General features: G+C 33.8%; 9 protein-coding genes across 9 annotated transcripts; 4 read left to right on the top strand and 5 right to left on the bottom strand.

The window, feature by feature from the left end:
- Positions 1–577: 577 nt before the first annotated feature.
- On the bottom strand, positions 578–1,859 carry HYPBUDRAFT_210836 (uncharacterized protein). The gene has a single exon (XM_020223068.1). The coding sequence runs from the start codon at positions 1,755–1,757 to the stop codon at positions 1,002–1,004; it is 756 nt and encodes a 251-aa protein (XP_020075329.1). The 5' UTR covers positions 1,758–1,859; the 3' UTR covers positions 578–1,001.
- A 955-nt stretch (positions 1,860–2,814) lies between these two features.
- Positions 2,815–3,866, top strand: HYPBUDRAFT_153204 (uncharacterized protein). The gene has a single exon (XM_020221420.1). It carries the CDS (start codon positions 2,874–2,876, stop codon positions 3,501–3,503), a length of 630 nt encoding a protein of 209 aa, XP_020075330.1. The 5' UTR covers positions 2,815–2,873; the 3' UTR covers positions 3,504–3,866.
- A 2,023-nt stretch (positions 3,867–5,889) lies between these two features.
- HYPBUDRAFT_111413 (uncharacterized protein) lies at positions 5,890–6,282 on the top strand (the record flags this gene model as incomplete). The annotated part of the gene is made up of 1 exon (XM_020218830.1): positions 5,890–6,282. A coding segment is annotated over one exon (393 nt), but the record flags the coding sequence as incomplete, so codon positions are not given.
- Positions 6,283–7,167: 885 nt separating this feature from the next.
- Positions 7,168–7,506, bottom strand: HYPBUDRAFT_100337 (uncharacterized protein; the record flags this gene model as incomplete). Its single annotated transcript, XM_020218061.1, has 1 exon — positions 7,168–7,506. A coding segment is annotated over one exon (339 nt), but the record flags the coding sequence as incomplete, so codon positions are not given.
- Positions 7,507–9,338: 1,832 nt separating this feature from the next.
- HYPBUDRAFT_111182 (MFS general substrate transporter) lies at positions 9,339–10,979 on the top strand (the record flags this gene model as incomplete). The annotated part of the gene is made up of 1 exon (XM_020218811.1): positions 9,339–10,979. One exon carries the CDS (start codon positions 9,339–9,341, stop codon positions 10,977–10,979), a length of 1,641 nt encoding a protein of 546 aa, XP_020075333.1.
- A 268-nt stretch (positions 10,980–11,247) lies between these two features.
- Positions 11,248–12,441, bottom strand: HYPBUDRAFT_157460 (uncharacterized protein; the record flags this gene model as incomplete). Its single annotated transcript, XM_020222291.1, has 2 exons — positions 11,248–12,082; positions 12,125–12,441. The coding sequence occupies 2 exons, from the start codon at positions 12,439–12,441 to the stop codon at positions 11,248–11,250; spliced, it is 1,152 nt and encodes a 383-aa protein (XP_020075334.1).
- Positions 12,442–12,741: 300 nt separating this feature from the next.
- On the bottom strand, positions 12,742–14,377 carry HYPBUDRAFT_241569 (proline specific permease). Its single transcript, XM_020223277.1, has 2 exons — positions 13,965–14,377; positions 12,742–13,935 (listed from the first exon to the last, which is right to left on the bottom strand). The coding sequence occupies exons 1-2, from the start codon at positions 14,346–14,348 to the stop codon at positions 12,835–12,837; spliced, it is 1,485 nt and encodes a 494-aa protein (XP_020075335.1). The 5' UTR covers positions 14,349–14,377; the 3' UTR covers positions 12,742–12,834.
- Positions 14,378–14,784: 407 nt separating this feature from the next.
- Positions 14,785–16,270, bottom strand: HSX11 (Hsx11p; the record flags this gene model as incomplete). Its single annotated transcript, XM_020219744.1, has 1 exon — positions 14,785–16,270. One exon carries the CDS (start codon positions 16,268–16,270, stop codon positions 14,855–14,857), a length of 1,416 nt encoding a protein of 471 aa, XP_020075336.1. The 3' UTR covers positions 14,785–14,854.
- Positions 16,271–16,859: 589 nt separating this feature from the next.
- On the top strand, positions 16,860–18,978 carry CAT2 (carnitine O-acetyltransferase; the record flags this gene model as incomplete). Its single annotated transcript, XM_020219336.1, has 1 exon — positions 16,860–18,978. One exon carries the CDS (start codon positions 16,860–16,862, stop codon positions 18,705–18,707), a length of 1,848 nt encoding a protein of 615 aa, XP_020075337.1. The 3' UTR covers positions 18,708–18,978.
- Positions 18,979–20,063: the final 1,085 nt, after the last annotated feature.

Here is a 20,063-nt window from a genome sequence, read left to right on the forward strand (position 1 = left end):
CAATAACGTCCGTGGTGAGTCGCTCGAACATGACATCGAGAAAATAAAGGAAGACAATAAAATCTTCCATTGGAGATAAGTCATATTTGATGTGAATGAGTAAAACAATTAAAATAGGAAAAGCAAACCTAAAGAAAGTTCTTAACAGAATCATCTAGAATATGAAAACTTTTGAAGAGAATCAAAAAAGAAAAGTCGAAATTGTATTTACATTGTATATTTATAGAAGACTTTGAAATATTTTTCCAAAGAGGTATTTTTTTTCAAAATTTGATACCGATAAACAATGTTGTTCCTGTCATGCGTTTGTAGTGCATAGTGTTTGAATAAACTTCTGCTGAATAGGAGGTTTCGCAGTGTTTTTGTAATTAGGAAAGAATAAGCGTTAATCTACTATTGGGATCAGGCTTCACTATATAGTTATACATGCCACTTGCTTACTATCAACAAAAGTTCTTTAATTCTAAGCTACAAATTATAACACTGCTGCTTTTCATATTGATGATGCTCCGTGTCGCCAAATAAAGTTTTGACTTCTTAGTGCACCCGATTTATTTTTGGAAACACCTCAACCATCAAAGCGACAATAGAGGTACTATGTGATAAAACGTTGTACAGTGGGATACTTTCGTCAAAATAGGAGTCGTAAAGGGTTAAATGACGTATTTTGGTTCTATCTGAATTATCTCTCAAGTTTAGACTGAAAAACTTTAGATCTGAAGGATTCAAATTTAAAGGAATAAAACACTTCAAACAAACGCTTTCACGCTTATACAAATAAACCTTTCTTCCTTATATTTATCTATTCTTCCATTTAAATTGATTATACTTATTCTTCAGCATCAAATTATGCGTGAAACATTAACCCCTTCTTCAATTTTACGGATAACTTGGGATTCTGTAAGTAATTGTCTTTTCGTTCAACGGCTAAGTGGGAAACACTTCTCGGTAACAAAACTGAGCAGCAATAAACTCTTCCCCGAAACTTGGGAGATTAATCATTATCTTGGTGCCAGTGGCTGGGGACCCCTTCTTGACCTATCTTGTCTTGCCTGTCTGAATTGCTGAGCGATTACCTCAATTATATCGCCTAAGGCATAAGCTAAGTACCCAGCTATCGAAACATAAGCACTATAGACTATACCTACCACCCAGCTATTAGTGAGCTTCTCGAGTATCTTAAGAGTCACAGCACCACTCAAATAGTAAAATGCGTACTTGCCAAATGTGGACCAAAACCTCTTATCTCTAGCATGCAGTGGACCATGATCATAAGCCATACCTCTCTTGACTAATTCCTCGTGGGGTTTATATCGATCGGTAAAGCATTCTGTCACCGGCACCACTTCCAAAGTTTCCCTTTTTGATAAGGTATTACTTTTATTATTTTTAATGTACTCCAAGTTCGAGGCATTAGTGTCAACACCTAATACGTTATTATCCAAGTCAACCAAAGCGTATAATATAATATCGAGGTTGGTTTTAGGTTCAAAAGAGTTATTGGAGACAGTCCGGACAGGATTTATGGAATCATACCCGCCAGCATCCAGAACGCATTTGTCGATATTTTCCAAAACCTCGTCCCATGTAGTGTTATGGTTCTTCCATAAGTAATTCAAGCTGCAATTACCAATTTTCTTGTTTTCTTCAAAGTGAACTTCAAAAGCCTCGCCACCAGCGTACTCTGTTCTAGTGCAGCTAGCTTGTGTTGACGTGAATATCAAAAGTATTAAGCTTGTTATACTTGAGGCTTTCATTTATCAAAAAATCAGTTGCTTATATTGTCAATACAGAAAACAGAAAAGGCAGAAGAAGATTTAAAAGGAAATTCTATACGGCGAGAATAAATAAACTCAAGCTGGTGTAATAAAATCCGTACATCTTTTCTCTTTGTACAATGTTGCAAAAAGTAAAACTCGTATATTGCGAGCCCATTTGCATCATTCTGCGACACTTTGAATATGATTAAGGTTGGATTGGCGTATTTAGGTAGCTTCGTATTAACTAGTATTGTCTATTTCTCCCTTCGAAAAGCTTAGTTCCAAGCTTCAAGAAATGCAATCGGGTTGTTCTTTTTTGCCTTTCACCAACATCGGTTGTTATTTCTGTTTGGAACCTAAAGTTCTAAGTCATAAACCTTATTGAAAGTCCAGTGGATTATCTTTCTATGGCACAGTTGTAATGTTTTTCTGTAAAAGATTTGAAATATTTAAATACGTGTAGTGTAGTGTCGATATAAGGTTTGTGCCAACTTTAGTAACTCTTTGATACTTTATTAATGTGGGAAGTGTTTCTCGTCTCTTTCTTTATGGTTAACACAAGTCCATATCACGTAGACTGAGCGATTAACGCTCAACCTCTTAACTATTTATTACTTGTATCATTAACTCCAAATTAGTGAATGTGTAAAGCATCCTTTGATAAGCATCTTTAATTATGATAATTTATATAACATATAAGTGTTTTGTTAACTCGTTTCAATAAGAACTACAGGTCGCTCTAAAAACATAGAGTAAAATCTAGTATAATATTAAGCTGAGCTTATTCTTAACACTTACTTACCAAAAGCATGAATGAGCACGCACTCTGTATTTAATATGAGAAAGAAACTATCTACGTAAAATGTAAATATAAAGGGCAATTGATGAATGATAATAGAAGTGGTTAGAAAACAGCTAGGGGACTACTTATATATGATTGCGTAATCGATGAGACTTCGTTATTTTGATGTGTGTTAACCATGCTACCATATTGGAACATAAAAGATGGGGCAGCGGCTCTCGAATCAATCATCTCCCTCTCGCCATTTTCTTCAGGAAAAGATAAAAGCTATGTTATTTAATTGGATTTGGACTCTCTTGTTAGTATATGTGATGGGTACGGGATCGGAAGTTGAAGTCTTCGATATAAATCACTCATCGTTGAACTTTTCAAACTCAAATGGGAAGCCATACGGTCGATCAAACCCAGTAGGCCGTGAATACAAAGAAAAACTTGACGAAGCTGAGTTTCAGAAAATGTATGAGCAAGAAATACATTCGAGTATCTATGGCCTCTTTTACGGTTCTAATGTCATATTGAGTATTGCTACAAACAAGACTTTGCTTATCGAAAACTTTTCTAACATTACTTCTGGCTTTTTACTGGAATATAACTTGAACGAGGATGAAGAAGCTCATGTGAAGAATTTCAGAATCTCTGGGTTACATGAAAATACTTTAGCCCAATTGAATAAAGAAAAGATTTCAGATCATATCCTAAAAAAAGAAGATTCCCAGAGTTGGAGTTGGTTTATTTATATTTACATTTACATTGTTGCTGGAATCATAATGAAGTTTATTCACATTAATAGCGGGTCAGTTATTGTAGCTCAACTACTTGAATGTCATCTTTTAATCCTTTACGCAATTGTATACTTTTGGGGTAACTGCGTCAAGGCAGTCCCAGAGACATTCAGTAAGGTCCAACATAAGTACAAACAAGGGGACTTTTCAGTCGAGTGATTGAATGGATATAATAGATTCCAGCGTCTTTGATTGCTAAACTCCAAACGGAAGCACCTGATGTATATAATAAAATCTTCGATAGATCATTAGCTTGGATAACGAGTGACATTGAAAGCTTTGGTCCTTTAATAGACTATGATTAAGAATACCGTGTCATTGTATTAGAGCAAAAGTGTTTACAACAGCACATACTGCATTGAAATAAAAAATCAACTGACCTCAAACTAACAGGTACTTCAAAAATCCATTATTATCAAGTGATTCAAGCCAAGTCCACCTTCAGGTCTTATAGAGATGTTAATGCAGGCGATACATAAAGTTTGCCAATATTTCAATTAGCTTAGTGAAAAATTCTTTCACCTCCAATACTTTTTGGATACAAATCTGACTTATTAACTGATATTAGAACTTTTTTAAACAAAATCGAGAATACAGACTTATGAAAATGAAATCTTTTACAAACTGCTCACTTATTCAAACTTTTTTTCGTTTCTCCGGCTAATATATTAATGCTCTGTTTCGCTTTACCCCTAATAAATCATCATTCTTCTTTCCCTACCCTTTATAATTTTTCTTTTTTTTTTTTTTGACAATCTAATAACACTTAAATTCTTGACTGTACCCTTTAATCTTACGTCGCTTTGAATATTCTTTGCCGTGCTTATAATCTTCGCTTTCACTTTTGTATTTTTCTCGTCTATGCATTTTTCACGCTAGCACTTGATGAACAATTCTCACTAATTTTGCATAATTTTGCACCCAAATCCCATAAAAATTCCCTAAATGCTGTTTTCACACTTTATAATCTTCAAGGCTTCATTATTATCGTCCGTGCATGTTCCAGAATCTCTCTTGTGTCTACTTATTACATTTGTATTTGTATTTTTATTTGTATTGTATTAAATAACGGAAGCAAATCGAGTAGTTAAGTGGTCTGGTGCTAACCAGCAAGTGAAATGTTTTACAGCTGGTGTTACAACGAACTAAGGACTTTATCAAAAAGAACTCATCTCAAAATTGTGGAAATTTGACCAGAATCAGAATTTAAACCTGGAATCAAACGTTTCTCAAATGTCAGCAAATATCACCATGAAAAACCAAACTTTCCTGAGTTCGTTCCTCGATCAACTTCCGATAACAGCTTTTCTCTGTTTCTTCCGGCTATCAGATAAGCACATGCTCTGCTTCAGTTATGATGTAATCCTCTTCTATTAACAGATCTGCTCATCGCATCGATTATGTACCGAAGCCTCATCTCAGCTCGTTTTTTTTTCTTTGTTCGTAAAAACGCCTAACAAAACAAAAAAAAAACGAGTTAAATTTAGAAATATCAACAAAAAAAGAAAAAAATATGTCAAAGGAAATAAATTTTAAACAATTGAGTGATTTCGAAAGGTTGTGAGGCAAACTTCTACCGATTTCTAAGAATACGACCTCGTAATATGCCGATGGCTCAATATCAACAATTTTGTAGTACGATTGTGTCAAATTCCACCTGAGGTCTCTAAATTTAGGAGGCCCTAGGGTTTTGCCCCGGTACAGAGGGTCATTTGAGAATTATTTGCTGATTCTTTTTATGGGGAAGTTGACTTTGAGCTACAGTGTTGACATATTTTGTGATGCTATTAATACCGTTTCTTCATATTTGTAGTTGGTGTTGTTGTTTATCTTCGTTCTTGTGGTTCATTCTTTAAATAGTCTTGAATGGAAAAATGTCCTTTAGTAAGCTCTTAATATTCTTACATGTCTGCAAAATTCCACCAATATAAATTGACCATTGCTCCCATCATTTTTCAATTAGTTTTTTTCATTTCTACATCATTACAACTCAAATAACTCAATCAAAAAACTTACAAAAATGCAATTCTCCACTGTTTTCTCTATTTCAACTTTAATTGCCATTGCTGCTGCTGCTAAATCTTTTGGTGCTGTTTCAACCCATTCTGGTTCTGACTACCAATATGCTGCTGTTACTAATAATGGTAACTCAATCACTCTTAATAAAGGTGACCAAGTTGAATTCATCTTAAACGATGATAAATCTTTAGTTGATTCTAAAACTAAAAAATACATTTCCTTAGATTCAAATAAAAACCTAGTTGAAAGTGATAAAGCTGATAAAAAATTCGCCCTTTCTTCTTCTGGTGGTGATCTTTCTTTCCTTACTTATGATAATAAACAACAATTCAGTGTTAACACCAAGTCTAAAGATTTAAACATCGCTACTGGTTCTGACAACCTTGGTGTTGGTATCTTAGCCGCTAGCCCAAAAGATGTTGATAACCTTTATCCATCTACTTCCACCAAGACCACTAAAGATGCTAAAAAAGATGCCAAAACTACTAAAGCTTCTGAACCGACTTTTGCTGTTGATCAAAAAAATGAATACCAATTTGGAGTTGTTTCTATTCACTCCGGCTCTAAATTCCAATACGCTGCCATCAAAAAAGTTGATTCCCATCCTCATGTCTTCTCCGTTGGAGGTGATGAAGGTAAAGACGTCACTTTAACCTTAAGAGCTGATGGTACCTTATACGACCAAGATCAAAAAGGAATCTACGTCGACCCAAAAACTGGTGAATTGGGTAACGTTGCTCCTTTCGGTCGTCAAGCTCCTTCTAAAGGTTTCAAAATTGTCAACGGTCACTTAACTTACCAAGGTAAAGATAACTGGTCTGCATGTCCATCTGGTGATAACAAATTCTCCTTGGCTAACAATGGCTGTACTGGTGGTACTGGTATTGCTTTAGAAGTTGTTAACGAACGTACTCTTTAAGTCCGTTACTATTGATTTTCATCCACTCTTCATTTCTCTCGTTATTCTTTGGTTTAATTGATCTTTGTCATGCTTATTCGGTTTCGCATTTATGTATTTATAATATTTTTAATAATCTCTTTCTATAGTCAATTACATTTTTTCGTTTTATTCATTATTTGTAGAATACTCATATATTCTTTTTTTGTAAGTTTTACTTTTCTGAATACCTACAGATGCAACCAGTCACTTCAAAGCTTATTTTGGTGTGAACAGCTATTTTCCTTAAATCTGCAGACAGTAATATACTCTATAAGATTCATTTTCAGTCTTCCCCTTTTAAGTCCCATAAATAATTGCTTGTTGAAAAAAGCACTTACTGAAACTTGCCTAATTTTAGCACTTCTGAAGATAAAATCCCAACATAAAATGATAAAATTATGGTGTGCTTTGAACCTTTCAACAGAATTGTAGTTCCTAAGAGAAGAGCTCTTAATTATTATCCAAATCCTGATTTAGATATAAATCTGACTACTTCTTACTTGGTGGACTTCGGTCGGTAGATCTGGAATGCGAAGAAGAGGGAACATTGTACATTTTATACTCATGAAGAGAATTTGCAAGTAAAACAATAATATGAAAAGTTAGTAACCGATGCTTTAGTGAATAATTGGGGTAAATCGCAAAGAATGATTCTGCTTTGGTATCTAATGTCACAAATCTCCTAGTGTTGCAGCTGCGAAAGGAACTATTTTTAAGCTGCGACATTAGCTGTGATGCATTAAATGCTACATCAAAGTACAGTTTTATGTTCAGAGGACGAAAACAATGATATTGGGAGTAAACTAAACAAAGAGGTCATAGATCGTTGATAAGATAGAATAATAATCAAACATTTTCTAAATTAGACATTTTCAAGTAAATATCGGTACCTCCTTCACAATCTTTACCAGAAACTAAGGAGTACTTGTTTTCACCGCTTGGGCAAGCTTTCCATTCACTCTTGCCTTGATAAAGTAAAATATCATGGGTGTAAGAAAACTCTTCAGTTGGACTTTGAGTTCCACTTACGCTTCCAACTTCACCAGTGTCGGGGTTAATGTAAACACCAGTTCCATCTTGATCTTCTAAAGCAGTATCTTTAAAAGTCAAAGATAAGTCATCACCTTCATCCCCACCCACGGAGAAAACAAAAAGATGGGAATCAACTTTTTTAATAGCAACACCGTCTAAAGTAGTACCTGAGGCACCGGCTTTAACATCAAATTTGAGATCAGCAACAGCGGCAGCAGCAAAAGTTAAAATAGATAAAGTTGAGAATTTCATTTTGGATTTATTAGTTTTATTGATTGATATTAATTATAATTATAAAACTTTTCATCAAATTGTGCAATCAGGTACTCTTATATACTCCAGGTTTACCATTTAATAACGACGAACTCAATTGGAACCGTCTTCAAAACATCAAACATTTGAATAAAAATAGATTCAAAATTTCAGCCTCAAAAAATTGACAATAATTCAAAGGACTAGAGAAAATTCTATGGTTGCAACTTTTATCTTGGCCAAATGACATAGAATATCTCGTTATAATCTAATAGAAAGAATTGAAACGGCTCCCCTCAATCTAAAAATACTACAACCTAAGCATGCAATTTAGATCAAGACTAAGGGGTCTGCATGCAAATCGAAGGTTCCATAAATAATTCAACCATAAAAAGTTGGATAACCGAACCTTCGGGGCATAATTATTCATTTACTTATTTATTTGTTTATTTGTTTAAAAATATGTCAAGTTCTATAAATAAAATACGATCTCATTTAAGTTAAGATATATTTTGCATATTTTGCATGCATATAGAGATTGGATGTGAAATTCTACAAGAGTAAATAGCAAAAGCTATTCTTAATCGACAATACTAAGCAGCTGATTGACTATAAACTCATAAAAGAAACTTCAAATGTAACTCACATACAGCAGTCATCTACAAAACTATACTTACCATCTCTTCACTGATTCTCCTCGTTTTGATGTATTTAGATTTAGTTGAATGACCACGAACACCCCGTACGTTCTGTAAACTCTTTGCCCCTAGCCACGAAATTATAATAAAACACGTGAAACTGTAGTATTAAAGAATCATTTTGAGGCTCGACATCATCTCTCTGGGTGTTTATTACTAGAATTTCAATAAGTAAAGGTAGTCACTTGGCTTGGGAAAGAAACTTCAAATTAGAGAAATGAGAAACTCTGAATATGTGTTGTGAGTAAGATGTGAAATTTTGGGATGCTTCCATGAAGATAGGTTGAAGAGATCATTATATACAAAGACTTTCTCTTTATGGTGCATACTGGACTTTGATAACCGGAGGTTTAATTTTAAAAGCACATGAAGGATTAAAAGAAGATCCATTTCAGATTCGGTAAGTTATACAAGCTTAGAAAGAAATGATCAAGTAGTTGTTCTCCTCTTAATTCAGAGGAACAATTCCGTTCATCTGTTAATATGAACAAATAGTCTAAACTTGAGGGATTTCAGCTCATTCTTGCAAATCTAAACCGAAAGCCTTCATAATACAGCTTAAGCCCAATTTTTTCCCTTTTACCTAATTTGGGTTCTGTAATACTTTATTAAAATAGAAATAACTTACTTCTATTTGACCATGCAGATGGGAAAAAGGAAGGAGCTCGGAATTCCCTATTTTTTGGAAAGAAATACCTTCAGTACAATGAAATATTACTAATGTATGATAGAATACACCTTCCCTGACTACCCCAAATCTATTCCATTATGTCGTGTTTTTCACATAAAAACTGATAAGACGATTAAAGTTTCCTTATCAGCATAGTTATACGATCCCCCTCCATATTATTTTTTTTTTTCCACTCTTGCAATTCGATCGAAGGAAGGTCGAGGTCGCAAAGCCAGATCTTTTTGCTGCTTAACTACTTTGATGTGACGGCTTCTACGAGTCATAGGGATATAGGAGATAAAGAATACTAATTGAAAATGTGAATAAATTGTGAACATCTTGCTGTTATTGTGAATTAAAATAAGTTTACTTTTAGCCAGAAAATGACCGACTCGACAGATATTGATGAAAAAAAAAATCAAACCGTCATATCGGTAGATGTACTTGAATCAGGCCTGCCCGCTGTGGAACCATTGGTCGTTAAGGATAAAGAAGGTAAGGAACTAAGAAGAGCAGAAATTGTCTCACAACCAGTTACTACAAAATGGGAACTTTTTGGTTACGCTTTATATTATTTTGCCAATAATTCCACTGGACCCTATACCTATACTCCAACCGCTTTCCAGAATATTTTAAATCAAGGGGGTTACGATGCCGATAAGGGTAAAAGTTTTAGGTGTACTGATTCAACAACCCGTTGCTATATCAACTTTGGGAGCGATAGAAGTATTGATTCTGTTGTTTTAATTTGTCAAGGTATCGGATTTACTTTGCAGACTGTGATATTTTTATTTCTTGGTGGTTTTGCTGATTACGGGAATTCTGGATCTTGGATTTTAATTGGCTTTAGTATTCTATCCTGGGGGGTCCAAATTGCTTGGATTGGAGTTCATGATGGTTCTAAATATCCTGCGGCTATAGCTTTGAGTATATTGGCGTCATTTGGGTACCAAGGTTGTCAATCATTTTGGACAGCTTTGTTCCCAAGTTTAGCCAGAGGGCTTCCAAAATCAAGAGAGCTTGAAGGACTAATGTTGGATCAAAAAATCACTGAAGATGAATACTATGCTCACGATGAACATTATAGAAATAAGATTTCCAATTATAGTTGGGCTTTTTCAAATGTTGGTATTTTCACTGTTTCTGCTGTATCGGTAGGTATCTTGTTTGGAATACATTCAAGGAAATCCGAATCTCAAAATAATTGGGGGATAAGCGTTGTTATTCTTTGGGCGACATTATTTTGGATAGTTTTTGGTATCCCTTGGTTTTTCATTCAAAAGAAGAGAATTAATCAACATCTTCCTCCTAACACAAATTATTTCACTCTCCCGTTTAAACAATTAGCTTATAGTTTTAAAAGCTTTAAGACTTTGAAACAGACTTCTATTTACCTTTTATCTTATTGGCTTCTTGGTGATGGTTTGAACACTTCCCTCAATCTTCAAAGCATTTTGCAGAATGATGTCGTTTCGTATGATATGATAAGTGTGAGTCTTTTGAACTTATTAAATGCTGGTTGTTCAATTATTGGAGTGTTTGTCTTTTGGTCTATTCAACAAAAATATAAACTCTCAACCAAAACTATGTTTATGGCTAATTCCATTTTCATCACTTTTTTACCTCTCTATGGCTTGATCGGGACTTGGACTCAAAGGATAGGTTTTCATCATGTTTGGGAAGTTTATGCCTACAATGCTTATCTGGGATTATTCATAAGCCCTTATTATGCTTATAGTAGTACAATGATGAGCTGTGTCTCACCTAGGGGTAAAGAATACTTATTTTTTGCCATTTTCAGTACTATTAACAAAACATCAAGCTTTATTGGACCTTTCGTTACGTCTGGTATCATTGATAGGACAAACAACACCAATTCAGGCTTCTCTTTCACGCTTGCTCTATGCTTTATTTCGTGTGTTTTGACAACTTTTATCAGTGAAAAGAAATCTAGAATCGAATGTGAAGAATTTTTGATAGAGGAAGATCGCAAGATAAAAATGGGTGAGCCTTTGGTTTTTTGATTATAGTTTATGATTTTGAATTTAATATATTTTGAAATAATTCGTTAAAATCTATTTTGTAGTATTTTTCAGTTTTAAGCTCATTTCTTGGAAATGTGAGAACAATCTTATAAATTTCGCAGCCAATCAGCCGAAAATACAAAAAAACTTACAAAACTTGAAAAAAATAAAAAGCATAAAAAATAGGATATAAAACTAAACACGAGGATATATAACTAAGCACGAGGATCTAAAACAGATTAGTAGGATAAATAAAGTTAAACGTAATCTACTTTCGATTATTATTCTGAATTATTTGTTCCCATTCTTCATCCGTCACTTCCATTTCCTCATAAGTCTTGCTGAGATACTTGGAGATTTCTTTTAAATTGTCCATCACTGCTTCCTTATCAAATTTATGATCAGCTCTACGAGCTCTGATGGTGGAGTTTAAATGATCCAATCTTTTCTTGATAATTTCACTTCTGTAGTCAATCCATTCAGCATAATAATCGGAATATCTAGAGCCCCAATTAATCTCTGGCTTAACAGTACTCAAAACAGAAGTTTCAACTGTTAATGGGTTTTTAGGTCTAAAAGAAGTGACCATAGTCATTCTCTCGCTTGAACCCAAAGGCTTAGGCGCAATATGTTCAATAAATCTACCTTGTAAAACACAGGCATTACCACGAGAGGGTCCCGGAACTGGGATAACTTCTTCAGTAGTTTCACCTTCTCTTAGCCCTTTTCTTAAACAAGTTTCACCACCAATCATATTAGTTGTATCTGATAGCATAAGAACACAAACAAGTGGTGGAGAGTCATAATGCCAGCCAACAACAGCCGGAATATCTTCACCATTACTTACACCACTCAACGATTGTTCCCTAGCGAATTTGATTCTTTCTTCTGCAGCCTGCTCTTCACTTTTCATTGAAATATTTACAACGGCAGTTTCGTAATCGTAAATTATTTCCAATTCAACATCTGCCATTTTACTAATCAAATCGATGGTCAAAGGATGGTTCCAAGCACTATGAATAAAAGGACAATTAATAGTATCCATGTTCTTAACGTACCCTCTTAAACCGGCATCCAATCCACTTGTTGAACGATATGAGTATCTAGTATATTTCAAGAAGATATCCCGATTCAAAAATTCTTACCTCATTAATGAAATAGCTTCATCAGTGAAAAGAGGGAAAGGATCAGTTACACCGATTTCTGTGATTTGATCAGGGTGAGATCTTCTTAAATCTTCCATAGATAATCTTCTAGTAGAATGAAACTTCTCCTTCTCTTTCTCATCAGCATAGTATTTCAAATGCTTATAAGGATCAAATTTAGTTTCAACAGCTTTGGTTCCACTTTTTTCAATGACTTTGTCATATATTGATTTTAAATTGTTATTATAAACTGATTCCAGAATCAGTTTATCAATACGATTATTATGAATACTTCTTAATAGATCTGGAGTAGCCATTTTTTTTATTTTGCCTTTAGTACTTAACGGTTGATATTATACATACGGCTACTTCTTCCAAAAACATCTAAATTTCCACTCTATTTATATTTCTTTTAGTCTTATCTTATAAATGAGTGCCCCTTAATACTTACAAGACGATAGACCATTATTTAAATCCAGAAAGAGAACGTTTAACGATTAAGATCTTTATACTATTGCGCTTAAATACCCTGTTCCCTGTTTAGAACAAGTATAATTCATCTGACAATTGCCAAAAATGAATGCGAAAAATGATAACCAATCTTATCAATTATTCCGCTACCTTAATCCACAGGACCTACCCAAAGCTTTGTAAGCAAAGTTTAAACCAGCTACATTGAATATTGGCGAAATAGGTTCCAGGCAATTACTCTAAATAATAATATATAATACTTTCTCAGCGAAATTTCGAGGGATTAGTTCAGGATAGGCTTCGTTTTCAGCTTCAAATTGATCCAAACCATCAAATGAGATTTCTTCTATGGGAGTAATCCAACTTCTTTCACCTTTCATGTAAGTATAAATACGCCGACCAATATAAAGAACTGATACAAAGATTATTGTAAGATAAGCAGCGAAAAAGTCACTCATGTTGAAATTAAAAAACACTGCGTAGCCGTTCGTTATACCAAGAACAACGACAAAAAAGATGACAAAATAAGTACCATAAGGTTGGAAAGGAGTCCTATATGGAACTCTATCACTTAATTCATGATATTCAATTGCCTTACGCCATCTAAGGTAAGCAAACCCAACGAATATCCAAGAAATGAAACCAGAGATTGTAGTTATATTTGATAGCCATGAAAAGACTTGAGCAGACGATGACGAGACATTTAAGTATGCCAAACCTCCAATGGACCAACAAGATAGGACACTGATTAGAGGAATTTGATGTCTATTGGTTTTAGAAAATATTTTCGGAGCCAATCCACGTTTAGACAAAGAGAAAAGTGCTCTTGAAGAGAAATAAACCCAGGAATTGGCTGATGAAGCTGCAGAGGTTATAAACACAGCATTAACAATTTGATTCAATACTGGAATACCTGCATTTTTAATACCCAAAACAAATGGAGAACCAGACGAAGTGTCAGAGCTACCATATAATTGGTCATTATTAGAATCAACAATGCATCCAATAACGATTGAAGAAATAACATAAAAAATTATAAGACGATAAACGAAACTATTTGCTGCTTTTCGGATATTTCTTCTTGGTCTCTCTACTTCAGCTGCTCCTGCAACCACCAATTCAGGGGAGCTTGTAAATGAAAATCCAGTTTTAATAATAGCAGTCCAAACTGATAAAAATTTACCGGTGTCCCCACCTACCAAGTATTCCTTGAAAGCTTTTCCATTCTTCCAGTACCTGAAACCTAAACGATCGTGATTTGGGGCTCCACCAAAAAAAATCACTATACCTAAAATTATTAAGCCGACAATTGTGACCAATTTAATGTAACCAAACCAGAACTCCATTTTACGGGAGATAAGTTCAATACAAGAATCAAAACTAAGAATACACTAATCCAAACAGCTGCGTTCACATTACAGAAATAATCAAAAAGTGCTGGGATAACACTGATTTCAGCAGCGACATAGATAACACCAATATAAAGATAATTATAAGCTAGAGTGAAACCCAAATCGTGAGATAAGTAATCATTTATGAATATGGCTGCACCCGAACCATTTTTACTGAATGACAAGAAACTTGCCATTTCCGCTAAAATATTCATAATGAAGAAAACCACTATTGAAAAAACTAAGTAACCTATCAACATTGGTGCTGGTCCAGTGAGTGATAAAGTTGCACCGCTGTTAACGAAGAGCCCAGTACCAATAGCTCCACTTAGAGATATTACTGCCAAATGACGGGATTTCATACCCCGATGCAAACCCAGTAATTCATTTTTTTCATTAATAACTTTAGAATCTGCAGCAGATATCAAGTCATCAACTTCTTGAAAACTCAAATCATAGTTTTTTGAATCTTTCATTATCATAGTTAGATTACTAAGCGTAATTACAGCTGGCTAAGGTGTAGCTTTTATAAATCTACAAAGTAATTATTAACCGCAAAAATCCTTATCTTAGTTGTGCACAGGGCGAGGATCGAAACAAAGCTGCTTTCCTATTTGGGTGATGCGCTTAAAAGCTTTGTTAGTCTCCCTCCTTAAGCCTGAGTTTATCTTATCAGAAAGTACTTATTGGCATATAGAATGGCTGGAATGGTTGTTTGTGAGTCAAAGGTAAAAGGCTATACAATTCGTATGATTTGTATGGACATACATACTTTACAATTATTTTAAGGATCTTTGTACAAGTTTATATTTCTATAGACTGAAAGAAGTTCAGTTTTTTGAGCGATACATAAAACTACTAACTGGCTTCAAATATCTTCAGCAGTTAAGTCTTTTTTAATTCTAAAAGGACGACCTCTCCAGTCGATTTCATGACCAATCATTGCAATGATCCAGATGGGTAAAGCCAAAATTTCTCGCATAATCCAAATGAAGAGCCAACTCCACCAATTTTTCGAAGGTAATTTTCTAACCCAAGGTAAATTAGAAGATTTAATATTATTAATCCAATTATTATATTGAATATAATCCGTTATAACCCAAATTAACATGTGAATTGAGAAAATTCTCCAATTAAACCATTGATTAAAGAAAAAAGTAGATAAACTATAAGTACCGAATATACCACAGACGATTGATTCCGTAGAAGGCTCGATTAAAGTAGCCATTAAAACCATATATTTACGAACTCTTAACCAACGAACACGACGAGTGACATAATCGTTAATTGAGTTATCAACACCACTTAAAGGTTGAATAACACAATCACCAGTTAAACCAGTTTTACCGAACAAGTATTCCCATAAGGCTATACCAATCATATTATCCTCACCAATATAGCGAGCAAATAATTTGATTGAATTACCAGGACCTAAAGAAGAATAATGATGAGCATCAGAAATCACCGATTTATTATGGAAAAATGGAGAAAAATTATCTGGAATTGAAGCAACGGCTTTATCAAGATCAGAGCGACGATATAAATTTGATTTGCCATTGACACAAGGAGCTATACTTAAATTATTTAGGGAAACATAAAATTTAGAATGAGAAGTTAATAGGAACATTTCATCTAATTTAGACCCCCAATTTTTATGATTTAAATCCGTGGTTAAAGCTAAGGGAACGTGATGAACTAATTTAACTTTCCTATTATTTGAACCATTTGGTAAATGGCGACCATTATTGGTATTTTCAATCAAGGATTTAACAGAATTTTTCAAAATATTTGGAGAAGCCCAAACATTTGAATCCATAATCCATAAAATATCGTAATGAGCATATTTAAAACCTTTTGATAAATTATTTACTTTTGGATTAGGACCAAAATGATCAATTGATTTATTTGTAACTGGATCAAAATATTTTGAAATCAAAATTTTTGAATCGATTTCAGGATATTTATTAATAAGATTTTCAATTATTGGGATTGAAGCATCTCTAGGATCATCAATACAGAATAAAATTTGCAATTTATCCGAAGGATAATGTTGTAAGAAACTTGATTCTAAACAATGAGTTAATTCTGGATCAATACCTTTAATTGGTCTTATTATAGTAACTGGTTCCAAATTACTTAGATGGTGATTTGGCGCATGATTAAATTTTTTAAGTATTTCAATGAATCCAAGATATGCAACAAGTATAATGATTATATACCAAATTAAAAAGAACCAAGCCGATATTATGCGAAAATAACTTAGATCTTCTATATAAGTTAGCATAGTTGCTTGATTAAGAAGACCATCTAACGCGTTAGGCAGTTTTTTTTTCACTTGATGTCTGCAAACCGAAGTCGTCGGAATATATGGGTTCCACAGGTAAACTGTAACATGCAAAGTTGTAACATGTAAACCCACTAGGTCAATCTGCAAACACACAACTTGCAGTTTCCCACAATTAACATGTAAAACAAGGAAATTAAACTGCATAATAAATTTACAGATTGTATCGAGGCAATATGCAAAATATTCTCAGTAACATGTAAACAACTATTACAGGTTACATTGCAATAACCTGTAATAGTTGTAGTTCCTTTCCCCGGATGTACGGGCGCGTTAACACTTGAACCGAAGTCAACCTCGGCAGAATGGAAAAGCCCAGCGAACATGGGCTTAAAAAGGGCGCAACAAATGGTATGAAAGTTTGTGGGGTTAAACCACTGTGAAAAAAAACTGAAGAGTCAAATTTTATATAAGTAGTTCCATTTATCAGAATATTCGGATAAGATAATCGGATACTTAACTCCTTGGACATATAAATATCTTGAGTTAGGTCTTTCAATTGGGATAGGATTATCTATAATAGTAAAGAATGATCAAAACATTAAGATTCAATAAAATGAGTATTAATAAACAATTTTCAACTAGTGCTTTAAAAGGAGATTTATATAAATATCAAAGTAAATTACCTAAATTACCAGTACCAACTTTACAGGAAACTAGTGAAAAGTATTTGAAAACAATTGAACCATATCTTTCTCAAGAACAATTGAAAAAATCAAAGTCATTAGTTGCCGATTTTGTTAAAAGCGGAGGAGTTGGAGAAGTATTACAAAATCGATTAATTGAATTTGCTAAAGATAAGGATAATTGGTTAGCTGAATGGTGGGATGATTATGCTTATTTATCCTATCGTGATCCTGTAGTACCATATGTATCATATTTTTTCAATCATAAAGATATTAATACTAAAATTGGTAAGGATCAATTATTAAAATCTTCATTAATTGCTTATTACACTACTAAATTTTTAATTGAAGTTGAAAATGAAACTTTAGAACCAGAAATTATTAAAGGTAATCCATATTGTCTGAATGCTTTTAGATATATGTTTAATAATTCTAGAGTTCCTCATGAGGGAAGTGATTTAACTAAAATGTATAATGGTAAAGACCATAGATATTTTATTGCTATTTTCAAAAATAATTTTTATAAAGTTTATCATCATGATTCAAATGATGAATTATTATCCAAGACTGATATTTATAATCAATTATTAGCCATTACTCTTGATAATCAACCAAAGGGTGAAGGATTAGGAGCATTAACCTCATTAAACCGTGACGAATGGTTAAAATCATATAATTCCTTGGTTAAATCTCCAATTAATGAAGCATCTTTAGAAAGTATTTTTGCTTCTTCATTTGTTATTTGTCTTGATGATAACACTCCAATCACCATTGAAGAAAAATCCAAGAATAATTGGCACGGAGATGGACAAAATCGTTTCTTTGATAAACCATTAGAATATTTCGTTAGTGCCAATGGTAATTCTGGATTCTTGGGTGAACATTCTAAAATGGATGCTACCCCAACTGTTCAATTGAATAATTATGTTTTACAAGAAATCAGTAAAGAAGATTCCAACCAGTTTATCAATGACGTTAATTCAAATTTGAAGAAATTGACTCCAGAATCATTAAAATTTGATATTAATCCAGTGGTTAGACAAGATATCAAAGATGCAATTGAGAAATTTGACCAGACCATTGCATCTCACGATGAAGAAGTATTCCAATATTATGGATACGGTAAGAATTTGATTAAGCAATTTAAAGTTAGTCCCGATGCCTACGTTCAAATGTTGATTCAATTGGCGTACTATAAAATGACCGGAAAGGTTAGACCAACTTACGAATCTGCTGCCACCCGTAAATATTTAAAGGGACGTACTGAAACCGGAAGATCGGTTTCCAACGAATCGAAAAAATTTGTTGAAACTTGGACCTCATTTGAATCTAGTAACGAAGACAAGATTGCCACTTTCCAAAATGCATGTAAACAACATGTCAAGTATTTAGTGGAGGCTGCCGATGGTAAAGGTGTTGATCGTCATTTCTTCGGTTTACAACAAATGTTACAACCCGGGGAAGACATTCCTGCCGTTTTCAAGGATCCTGTTCACAAGTATAGTTCTACTTGGTATATTTCATCTTCGCAAGTTCCTTCAGAGTATTTCCAAAGTTGGGGATGGTCTCAAGTTATTGATGAAGGTTTTGGTTTAGCTTATTTGGTTAATAATGACTGGTTACATGTTCATATCAGTTGTAAGAAGGGTAATGGGTTAAGATCAGACTACTTGAAGTACTACTTGACCGAAGCCGCCAACGAGTTAAGAGATGTTTTGAAGACTACCTTGCCATCCAAGGCCAAATTGTAAGAAAAAAAAAAAATATTAGATAATAAGAAATAAGAAATAAGATTTATCAATTAACGTAATAAGTAATGTAATAAGTAATGTATAAGTAATGACAGGTGCGTATGCCAGGTACAGGGGCAGGAGATGTACGGAGGCTCCCCGGAAGTTTAAATTAGCAGCATTTTTTGTTGTAACCGTTGAAAGTCCAACTTGACAAGGGATGCTACTGGATAGCACCCACCACCTCTACTTCGGTGAAGATCATTAGCACAAGCAGACTAAGCGAGTGTTTATGTTTACCCGGCTAGACGAGTAAATTGACGAAAACGCGATCCTCGTCAACATATATGTGTGTCTGTATGTATGTATGTATGGATATAGTATAATGTATATTGTATGGGATAAGGTATTGTATGGTTTAGTATAGTATAGGATATGGTACAGGATATGGTACAGGATATGGTACAGGACATAGTACAGGCTCTAGCATAGTATATAGGATATAGGATATAGGATATAGTATTTGATATAGTACATAGGATATAGTAAATAATACAAGACACAATGCACATACTCTACTTACTCGACTTGCTCTATTGTGCTTACTCTACTCTACATATAACTTATATACATATACATTACTTATATACATATATAAATACATATACATATACATATATAAATACATATAAATAAATTAAGTATACAAAACGCCAAATCAACTTTGTTTGTGTGCAGGTCCCTGATTTATAAAAAGATCTCACACTTCATTTTTTTACTACTTCGTTACAAAAAGTTTAATAAAGAAAAAGTGGGTCAGCGGCTACTTCGTCAATTTGTTGTGGTTCTTGTTCTTCCTGTTCTTCTCTGGCCATCAGAGGGTGTATCAAGGTTACTTTGGTGCTGCTTTTGCTGTTCGCTCTTATTCTGGTGCTATTCTGTTACCTGTTGTGTCACTGTTGTTATTCCAGTTATATATTTTCGGTTTGATTTCATCTTGACAACACTTTTGATCAACTTTATTTCATCATTTGCGTGCTTTTTTTTTTTTTGACTTTAAGATTGTCTTTTCTCCCAAAACCACTCCAATTGATCAACGGGATTACCATTCCTTCTTTGCATCTTTTCATTCGGTTGTAATCCCATTTAAAAACTTCATTTAAAGTCTCCTTTTAATTACGTGACTAATCTTTGCCATTGCCATTGCAATTTGCTCCATACAACCAACGAAAATCTGCATCATCTAATTATTTGAACTTCCCAACCTTTTTTGTCCTTGTTTCTTGATTTTATTTTTGGTTTTCTTTTGGATAATCTTTTGGTTGTCTTTACATCTTTTCATACTACTTTTATTTCGTCTATTCATTCTCTGCTTTC

This window comes from Hyphopichia burtonii (assembly GCF_001661395.1).
Source record: "Hyphopichia burtonii NRRL Y-1933 unplaced genomic scaffold HYPBUscaffold_5, whole genome shotgun sequence".
Classification (NCBI taxonomy): domain Eukaryota; kingdom Fungi; phylum Ascomycota; class Pichiomycetes; order Serinales; family Debaryomycetaceae; genus Hyphopichia; species Hyphopichia burtonii.

What these genes read in the sequence shown, in the direction of transcription:
- HYPBUDRAFT_210836 (XM_020223068.1), bottom strand. Translation starts at nt 1,757, where the DNA reads ATGAAAGCCTCAAGTATAACAAGCTTAATACTTTTGATATTCACGTCA.
- HYPBUDRAFT_153204 (XM_020221420.1), top strand. Translation starts at nt 2,874, where the DNA reads ATGGGTACGGGATCGGAAGTTGAAGTCTTCGATATAAATCACTCATCG.
- HYPBUDRAFT_241569 (XM_020223277.1), bottom strand. Translation starts at nt 14,348, where the DNA reads ATGAAATCCCGTCATTTGGCAGTAATATCTCTAAGTGGAGCTATTGGT. An exon ending in TATTCTTAGTTTTGATTCTT is followed by an intron (nt 13,936 to 13,964) that starts GTATTGAACTTA and finishes CGTAAAATGGAG; the next exon opens with TTCTGGTTTGGTTACATTAA.